The following is a 9,679-nucleotide window of genomic DNA, read 5'->3' on the forward strand; positions in this document are numbered from 1 at the left end:
TTCACAGGCATCTTTCTTCGTGGGACAAATGAACACACATTTCATCCAGAAGGCCAAGGGTCAGCCTTTAAGGAAAGAACTTGATATCTGTGATTCTGTGACCCTGAGACTCCTACTGACATAAGATTTGTATTAGTTGGAAACATGATAAATTCTTTTGATCTGCATCAAATTATGTGCTTTGTATCTCCCTACCAGCCTCACATTAGGAGCTATTCTTTCCTTTTATATGCAGTACAAAAAAATAAGATTAAGCTGTTCTAAGAATTTTCTTTTCTATTTTTAAATTCACGATGCAGAAGAGAATAGAGAACACTGATAAATGTGCATGGGTAATAGCAGAGGAGACAATTTCCCGGCAAGAATAAAAAGAAAAAGGAAAAACTACAATATGATTTACTTCCAGTAATCACTAACACATTTTTACTAAGCATCTGTTGTATATTCAACATGTGCTAGGCATTATGGGGGAATGCTAATAATGATAATGATGGCTGCCATTTAGTGAGTATTTACCATGTGCCCAGCACTGTGCTAAGGGGCTTAGCTAGCATATGACTTGAATTCAATTTCATGGCTACCCTGAGAAGTTGTTATACACTGGAAAGGAGGAGGAAACAAGTTTGAGTACTGAGAATATAATTAATAATAATAAACAGTTCTTGAGTACTTACTGTATTTCAGTTGTTATTTTTAAGCATTTTTACATAATTATGTCATTTAATCCAGTGATCCTCAACTGGGGGCAAGTCTGCCCCCAAGGGACATTTGGCAATGTCTGGAGATATTTTTGGTTGTCACAGCTAGAGGGGTGCTACTGGCATCTAGTGGGTAAAAGCCAGGAATGCTGCTAAGCATTTGCCAATGCACAGGATGGCCCCCAATACCATAGAATTATCCTGTCCCAAATGTCACTAGCACTGAGGTGGAGAAACCCTGACTGAATCCTTATGACCAACTTATAAATTATGCAGCCAGTAAATAATGAGGCAGGGAACCATACTCAGACAAATTAAACGACTATTCTAAATTACCTGTCAAGGTGGGGGGAAGCCCCATTCTGAAGAGCTTTGAAATTCAGGCAAGGAGCGTTTACTTGATAAAGTGGGAAACAGGGATGAAGATTAGCTGGTATGAGGATGACCAGAAGAAAATTCTGTTTAAGGAGGATTAAAATTTTTAAAAATGAATGAGTTCTCTGAAGAAGAAAGTTTAGAGGCAGAAAGACAGAAGGCCAGGAAAATCTGTCAGTGGTAGAAGAAAGAGGGACCAGCGAAAGAGAAAAACCAAACATTTATTCTTCTAGTTCCCATTATCTTGTGGAAATGGAGACTGGTGGAAATACCTTTCAGCCAAGGATTCAGATCCATACTATATATAACTGTCACATACAACTGCCTTATTTCAAAAAGGCATTTTGGAGTGCCTGGTCTCCTTCAAATCCACAGACATGCACATCCATCCCAGTGGTGACATCACTCTTCTCTCTCTTCAACAGATTGACTTTGTGGCTCATGATGATATTCCGTATTCTTCTGCTGGCTCTGATGATGTTTACAAGCATATAAAGGAAGCAGGTGAGGCCTTCCCCTGTGCTCACCTGTCCACTGTGTCACAATAATCAGGTGTAATAAAAGATATCTGTCTTGGGACATCTGCAACATATACATACAACGAGTTGGAAATTCAAATGTCTCCCAGGCAGCTTCTACAGGTCTCTGTTGACATGTGCTAAGGCTTAGTCATGGCACAGACACCATTTAGGTATTTATATAGGAATAACCTGAGCACCAAAGTACTCAACATCAGGGCTGAGGCTCGATTTTAGGGCCTATCAGACTAAAATCACAGGACCCTGTTGCTGAAAGGGTATTTTTCCTATTCATAACTAAGTCTGCATAATGAAATTATTTTATACTCCTAAGAAGTTTCCTTCCAGAAGAAGAAAGATAACTGGCTAATTAATGATCTAGAGTCTTTATCTCCAAAGTTAGTCTTGCCATATTTCTGGTGTCATCTTGTCACAAGATAGTAATATCCTCAGGTACTACATACAGATGCAAAAATAAAAAATAAAAAAAAAGAATGGATACATGTTTCAATGGCTTGGCTTTTGGCTTATTTTTTGCTATTTTATTATCTACCATGCATCTCATCTATATATATTGTAGATCACCCATGCATACCTTCCTACATACATGATTATATACTCAGGGATTTCAGGAAGTCTAATGTACCTCACATTATACTAGAGCCATTTTTGACACCTGCCATCAGAGCCATCTTCCCCATCCTGGGGACCACTGGAACTCCACCTAGCTTTCTCCTACCATTCCCCACTCTCAGCATGCTACTGCTACAGCCTTTTCCTGTTACTCATGGACCTTTAGATTCTTGAGGGAGGTTGGACATCAAGGGTCACTAGCCCAACCTCCTATTCCCTCCTTGGCAACACTGCCAGCTCCCGGCAGAACTGATACGTGTACATCTTCCATGATGAGGAGCTCCCTGCCTCCAAAGGCAGCCAACTCCATCTTTAGATGGCTTTGACTGCCATTAGTTAATCCGTGAATCCCCTGAATGCATCCAAAAGCCAGGGATTGCATGAGGGAAAATCCATAAGACATAGCTCTCACCCTTGAGAGAGAGCAGAGACACATAAATAATTACAGCCCTAAATAATAAACCTAGAGAGGTGTGTCCAAAGGTGGGACTGTATAAAGAAGTGCAGCATATTTGGAGAAAACAAAAATGTTAACGTAATTGTAGGGTGTGCAGAAGTGAAGGCAGAGATGGAGACTGGCAGAACGGGTTGGTTTAGACTTACTTCTGCATGTAACACGGAGCCAGGCACCGCTCTGGGGGAGTGGAGTGCCATGATCAGGTCTTTTGTGGGGAGGGTGGAGCAACTGGAGGGCCAAAAGTTCCTTAACTGAACTTAATTAGGAGTCCCCATTTTCACACCTTTGACATAATTCAGACTCGTCTAAGTTTGTACTTAGACCATGCAGAATAAACTTTTTTCCTTTTTCTACTGGGGTGACCCTACATTTCTGGGCCTATGTATTGGCCTAGCATGGGACAAGGATCTGGTTCTTTCTGACCTTTAGTTGTGGAATTTCAAGACCCGCTCAGCCATCACCCCCACCTATTATACCCCTATGGCAGCCTCTTTCACTCAGTCATCTCCTCCATCTGTGCTCCTGCTGCGCCTCTCTTTGACCTGTCCCGGCCACAGCCTCAGCTGCAGGATTCCCTTCCTTGTGCTACAGGTGTGCCACCCAGAAGTCACGCCGAGCTTAAATCTCTGCTACCTTCCATGCCCCTCTAGAGATCACTTAGGACATTTTGAAATGTCCTCCATAGTCTCCAGGAGGGCAAGGGAAACCAGGCAGTGGGAGGAAGCCATGCCAGGACCTGTGTGACCTGCCCTCCGGAAGGAATTCTCTACCAAGGGCTCCCCATGTTAGCTTCTGTGAGACCGTTTCCTCCCCAAATTCCTGGTGGTAAGCAGGGCGCCAGCACTCCCTGTTCTGGGTTTCCTAACAGGATCTCTTCTCTGTCCCTACCCCTGGGATTTGAACCTGAGTGGGGACAAGGGACTGGCCCTGCTCCTGTTCTCTCACTTCAGTTGCTCACCTCCTGACTCCTCTCTGGGCGCCTTCCCTCAATACTAGGAGGGGCTTTTCTTCTTCCTGGAGGAAAGAAAACTGCCCCTTGGTTAATTTCACGCCTTTCCCACTCCAGGGCTTACAGTCAAACATCCTGTACCTTGAGTCCTGGTTCTTAATAATTCAAAGGGCACTTCTGGGATGTAAAAAACCCTTTTTGTTCTCCCCAAAGTCTGGCTCTTCCCAGTAAAATCCTTGCCTTTTATAACTCTTCTTTTTCAAATGAGCCTTAAAAAGAGCCTGTTTTAGAAGTCAAAGGCTACACACAGTCTCCTGTATTCTCAGCTACACCTACCTCTCCCTGAAGTAATGGATATCTCAGCATCAGTGGGAACAGGGCCTAAAGACTGACATGATTCCTAGAGATGAAAACAACATTGGGTAATAGTTCAGAAAATTAATCTGTTACATAGAATGTATATATTCTTCCTGATGGCATTTTTGTTGGTTCACACCCCTCAGGAGTCAGCTAGAGAAGCTGCATGCCAACCCCAGCAGGGCTGATGGTTGGGGATTCCTCAGGGGTCAGGAACATTGAATAAGAATAGGAGGCCTGACATTCCTTTTTCCTTTTTTTTTTTGAGGCAGAGGAGTCTCACTTTGTCACTCAGGCTGGAGTGCACTGGCACGATCATGGCTCACTGCAGCCTTGACTACCTGGGCTCAAGCAATCCTCCTGCCTCAGCCTCCCAAGTAGCTAGGACTACAGACATGCACCACCACATCTGGCTAATTTTTCTATTTTTTTTTTTTTTGTAGTAACAGTCTCGCTTTGTTGCCCAGGCTAGTCTCAAACTCCTGACCTCAAGCAATCCTCCCACCTTGACCTCCCAAAGTGCTAGGGTTACAGGTGTGGGCCACTGCACCCGGCCAGCCTAATGTTCTGGAGTCCTCATCTTGTTTGTAAGGAGTTCCAAGAAAGGAAATCACATATACCTCAGACTCGGAAGGCTGCGAGGAACTGAGAAACAGTGCAGGGCTAGAGGAAGACAAAAATGGCTGATGCCTCAGTTATATCAAGATGGGTTATGGCATGGGGTGACTTATACCTTTTTAAGTCTTTGTAAGATCTGAGCTGTAAGCCAGCTGCTCCTTTCCTAAAATTGCCATAAAGACCTGACGTAGACCAGTGCTTGTCAAACTTAAATGTGCCTACAGATCATCTGTGAAATTTTGTTAAATTCATATTTGGATTCAGTAGGTCTGGGGGCCTGGGATTCCCATTTTTTATGAGCTCCCAGATTGTTGGATGTTGCAGGTCCACAGACCTCACTTAGAGTCACAAGGACCTAGACCAAGCATTCTGGTCCAGCTGAGTTACCCTTGGGATTAATGAATCAGTGTTTCCCTTTTCTCTTCTTTTTCTTTTCTTTTTTTTTTTGAGTTGGAGTCTCACTCCGTCGCCCAGACTGGAGTGCAGGGGCCACTCCCGGCCACCGCAGCCTCGACCTGCTGGGCTCCGGCGATCCTTCTACCTCAGCCTTCTGAGTAGCCAGAATTACAGGCATGCGCTACCACGCCCGGCTGATTTTTTGATTTATTGTAGAGATGAGGTCTCGCTGCCCAGGTGGGTCTCGAACCCGCGGGCTCAGGCAATCCACTCACCTCAGCCTCCCAAAGGCGCGGGATTACAGGCTGAGCCACCGAGCCCGGCTGAATCAGTGTTTCCTAGAGTGATGGTTCCTCAGCTACCTTGTAGTAGAGAAACAAACAATTGTTGGTGATTTTCTTTCTGGGTGAGTAACCCCTAGTGAGCTAAGAATAAGTTGCTTTCCTGATTTGAGGGAGTAAAATGTCAAGTTCCAGTTGTTTAGGCGTAGAAACAAGTTCAACATTTTTCTAACTCTAGCAATCCAGCATTCCTATTGTATAAGAAAGTAACTCTCAAAGTTAATGACTTAAAAGAGCCACTTTATTTTGCTCATGAGTTTGTGGATTTTAGCAGGAGCTTGGCTGGGTGGTTCTTGCTTGAGGTCTCTCAAACAGCTGTAGTCAGATGTTGGTGGGGCTGGGATTCCCAGATGGTGCACTTACCGTGGCTGACCTTGGATGTTGGCTGTTATCAGGGGGCTCAGTTGCAGTTGTGACTGGGGCATCTACACATGGTCTCTCCATGTTGCTTGGGCTTCTCACAGCATGGTAGCTGAGAGGGAATATCTAGAGAGCTTACAGCCTTGATGGAAGCCACAAGGTTTCTTTTGACCTAGCCTTGAAAGTCACACAGGGTTACTTTGTGTGTGACTTTCTTTGTTTCTATTTGGTATAAGCAGGTCACTGAGACCAACCCAGATTCAAGGGGAAGGGAATTATGGCCATCTTTAATCCACCATAATTTCCCTTTCAAATTGAATAGTCAGGTGGTATTTTAGTTACTCTGGGAGGACAGGCATAAGACTGTGTGTGATTTTTCATGTGCACAAGAGCCCATCCTTGTGGTCCATCACATTTGTTCTGCTGATTGCTTACAGGAGGGAGAGTCATGGTAAAGATCTGTTTGGAACCCAGGTAGAGAAGGTCAGAGTTCACTGTGGGAGAAGGATGCTCAGAAAAGGCCTGAGCATCCACATCTGGCTTTTATACTCTAATTGTAGCTTATTTTTAAAGTCAAAAATCACTTTAAATAAAGCCAGAGATATGAAAGACTTGAACTAAGCTTTACAACACTCTTATCTTCTTGTCAGAGCTACATGTCAAAATTCTCCAGCAAAGTTGGATGAAAAGATGGAGCTTAAATTAAATAGACTGTAAGGTCCACATTACTCATCGTCATTCTAATATTGCCTACTACTGTTGAAAGTTTCCTTCATTAACATGTGCTTTGCTGCTTCTTAAAATAGCTCCATAACCAAACGCAGCAATTCTGAAAAGCATGATAAAAAAGGTTCTCTGATCATGCTCATTACTGAATATTTTTAGCAGAGCAATAATTGGGATTTGGAGGAAGCCGGGTGCTTCATTATGTCAACAGGGGGCTTGGTTTCTTTCAGAGACTTATCCCCCAACCAGCCAAAGTGAATCCTTCCCCAAGCCCAAATCTTCTTTTAGCAACTCAAATACAGGGACCTCACCTTCTGGCTTCAAAGAAAGGGTAAGCACGTATCACCAATGTCTAAATGATTTGCTAAAATTCATCAGTAGCTAAAGAATCGTCTTAACATTTCAGCAGGAATGGTATGGATAAAATATCTGCCTGCTGAAAGATGGGATGGATTTCTCACCAGAAAGCTCCCTGCTGCTCCCACCAAGGTGGAGATGTCATCCCAGGCCCCTGGGCTTGGGATCACTCAGGGCTCTCCCACCCACCAGAGCCCCCTGCACAGCTAGGTCAGTTTGGATGCTATTTATGTCCGTATGTTTAGATATTTTCACCTTCTGCCTTTCATTTGATTTTCTATGTTTGATTCTGCCCCACCTCCAGAAGTGTATGGCCTAGTGGCAAGCCTCAACTCTGTCCTTTGAGCCCCAGAACATTAGAAACTAGATGCTTTGTCTCCACCTTGCTGCTGATAGTGTAAATATGCAGATGACATCAAAAGAAAGCTACAAAGGGACACCCTTGTTGGGGGTTGCAAGACTGAAACATTCAGAGAGAAATTGATTTGAAACGGCACTTAGTGACCAGTATTCATCAAGACATTCATTCAACAAATATTCTCATAGTTCCTGCTTGTCATCCAGTGCTGAGAATGTAGATGAGAACAAGAAAGGCATGGTCCCTTGCCTCGTGTAGTTTACAGCTGAGTGGAGAAGAAAGTTATTGAACAGGTTATTTTATAAAGATCTTGCTGTATAGGAATATCTTTAGCAGAGTGATCATTAGGATTTGGAGGAAGCTGGGTGCTTCATTATGTCAACAGAGGGCTTGGCTCCCACTCTCCTTGGGAGTGGCCTAAGGGAGCAAACAACAAACAGGAAGACCTAGTCTGAGGTTTGAAAGATACCCTTGAGGAAGTGACATCAAAACTGAAACCCAGCAGATAATCACGAGTTAGCCAGTAGAGATCATGTTAACCAGGTAAAGATCCTTCAGGATACCAAAGAAGTCCAGTGTGGCTGGGCTGAGGCAGGTCAGTCTGCTTCCCAGCTCTTTAGAATCCAAAGAGAATGGTTTCCCCTGCAGTTATGCAGTACTTGGGCCTTGGTTTAAGAAGTGAAGGGGAGAGGGTCTGCGACGAGACTAGAAAGAAGCACAGGGAAGAGATCATACAAGTTGCCACAGAGTCAAGTTAAGGATTTGGCTTGAAATCCAGAGGATGGTAAACAGTCAATGAAGGGTTCTGAGCAGGCCTCTGACGTGCTTTTAGTAAGAATGTGCTATGTATCTAGCCATGTGGGTTGAGGTAGACAAAAATGACATTGCTGGAGGTTAGTTTAGAGGTTCTTGCTGTGATCTTTGACCAAGATGGTGTTGGGTGGGTTTAGGGTGGAGGATGAAGAGTGGGTGAATTAGAGAAACATTTAAGAAATAGATTGGAAGCTTGATTGGATGTGAGGAGTGAGAGAGAAATGGCACGAGTGAGTCCTGGGTCATCTTGTCCAGTCACCTCTTTCTCAGCAGAGGAGACTAGTAACTTGCCTTCCTTCAGAGGATCTGAGTGACTTGCCCAAGTCTGCAAACTGAGAACCCAGTGCCCTTAACCCATAGCTTTAATGATATCAGGTAGGAAGATCTCAGTTGCCAACAACATGTCATTTCAGTGTGAGCATAAGCCTGACTCTTGTCTTTATTAATATTAGTGACATCTTTATAGCCCTGTTTGGTTAGTGCACATATCTTTGAAGACTTTAAGGAAGTGCTATTAGAACTTGGCATCATCTGTGCTTGTTTATTTTTTCTCAGTCCCAAATATTCTAGATGAAAGGGCCTTTGAGTGATGAAACCATCATGTAGAGTACAATGTTCTTAGGGATAAAATCATCTAGCACCCCCACAGGTATGCCTTTAGATCATAGACAACAAAAATAGTACACTTTTTCTTCTTTTCCTTTGGTATAATATGACACAGACTTTCTTGGGGAAGAAGGGGAGTTGACGTGATCTAACTCATTGACTCAGTTGTTATTCTTCATCTACTTACTCATTCAATTTGCATTTATTGAGCACTTCCCATGTGCTCAATTTATTGAGCTAAGTGCTGGGGATGCAAAGACAATTAGGGAACTATCTGTGCTTTCAAGATGTTCTCTTTCTACACGAAGACAGATATTACAAAATGCTTTGGTTAATGGAAGACAACTGATGCCCTAAATGTTGGGATTCTGGAGATGTCAGAAAAGAATTCTCAGAGGCACTACCTTGAAGCTGGACCTTACAGAATGAGGAGGAGCTTTGCAGTCTGTGTGGGCAGGGAAAGGGAATCCAGGGCAGAAAAGAAGGGCTCAGCATGAACAAACACTAAAAGACAGCTAAGTGCCCAATGCATCCTGGGAACAGGTCTGGGATGATGAACACGTAATGTTGATGGTAGGGAGAAAGTTTATGGAACTGAGTCAGCTGGGCCCAGACGTGAAGGCCTCACTGGCACACCCAGGAGCTCCAACTTTGTTCTGGAAAGGAGGGTCATTTAAGGAAATGGATCAACCAAGACAATCAAGTTTTCCTTTGTTTCTTCTTTCCCACTTGAATAGGGATGTTTGTTCCAACACAGAGAACAGAAGGCATCTCAACATCAGACATCATCACCAGAATTGTCCGTGACTATGATGTTTATGCCCGACGCAACCTCCAGAGAGGGTACACAGCCAAGGAACTGAATGTCAGCTTTATAAATGTAAGCATGCCACCGTACACCCTCTGATGACAACCATATCTACACCACCACTTCCACCGTTTCTGATGTTTACTGACTGCTTACTATGTGCTACAGTGTTCTTAATGCTTTGCATTTATTGTCTCATTTAATCTACATAGTAGCCGGGCTCAGTGGCTCAGCCTGTAATCCCGTGCCTTGGGAGGCTGAGGTGAGTGGATTGCCTGAGCCTGCGGGTTCGAGACTCGTCTGGGCAAC

General features: G+C 43.8%; 1 protein-coding gene across 3 annotated transcripts in view; it reads left to right on the forward strand.

The window, feature by feature from the left end:
* PCYT1B (phosphate cytidylyltransferase 1, choline, beta) overlaps positions 1-9,679 on the forward strand; it is a 114,788-nt gene that overhangs the window by 89,726 nt on the left and 15,383 nt on the right. For all 3 annotated transcript variants that reach the window (XM_021716416.1, XM_008065820.1, XM_021716417.1), the window contains exons 5-6: positions 1,499-1,577; positions 9,300-9,442. In XM_021716416.1, the coding sequence (XP_021572091.1) occupies positions 1,499-1,577; positions 9,300-9,442 (222 nt within the window). The remainder of the gene's footprint in view (positions 1-1,498; positions 1,578-9,299; positions 9,443-9,679) is intronic.

The sequence above is a fragment of the Carlito syrichta genome, unplaced genomic scaffold (genome assembly GCF_000164805.1).
Source record: "Carlito syrichta isolate Samal-C Ts95f unplaced genomic scaffold, Tarsius_syrichta-2.0.1 Scaffold308807, whole genome shotgun sequence".
In the NCBI taxonomy this organism is placed as follows: domain Eukaryota; kingdom Metazoa; phylum Chordata; class Mammalia; order Primates; family Tarsiidae; genus Carlito; species Carlito syrichta.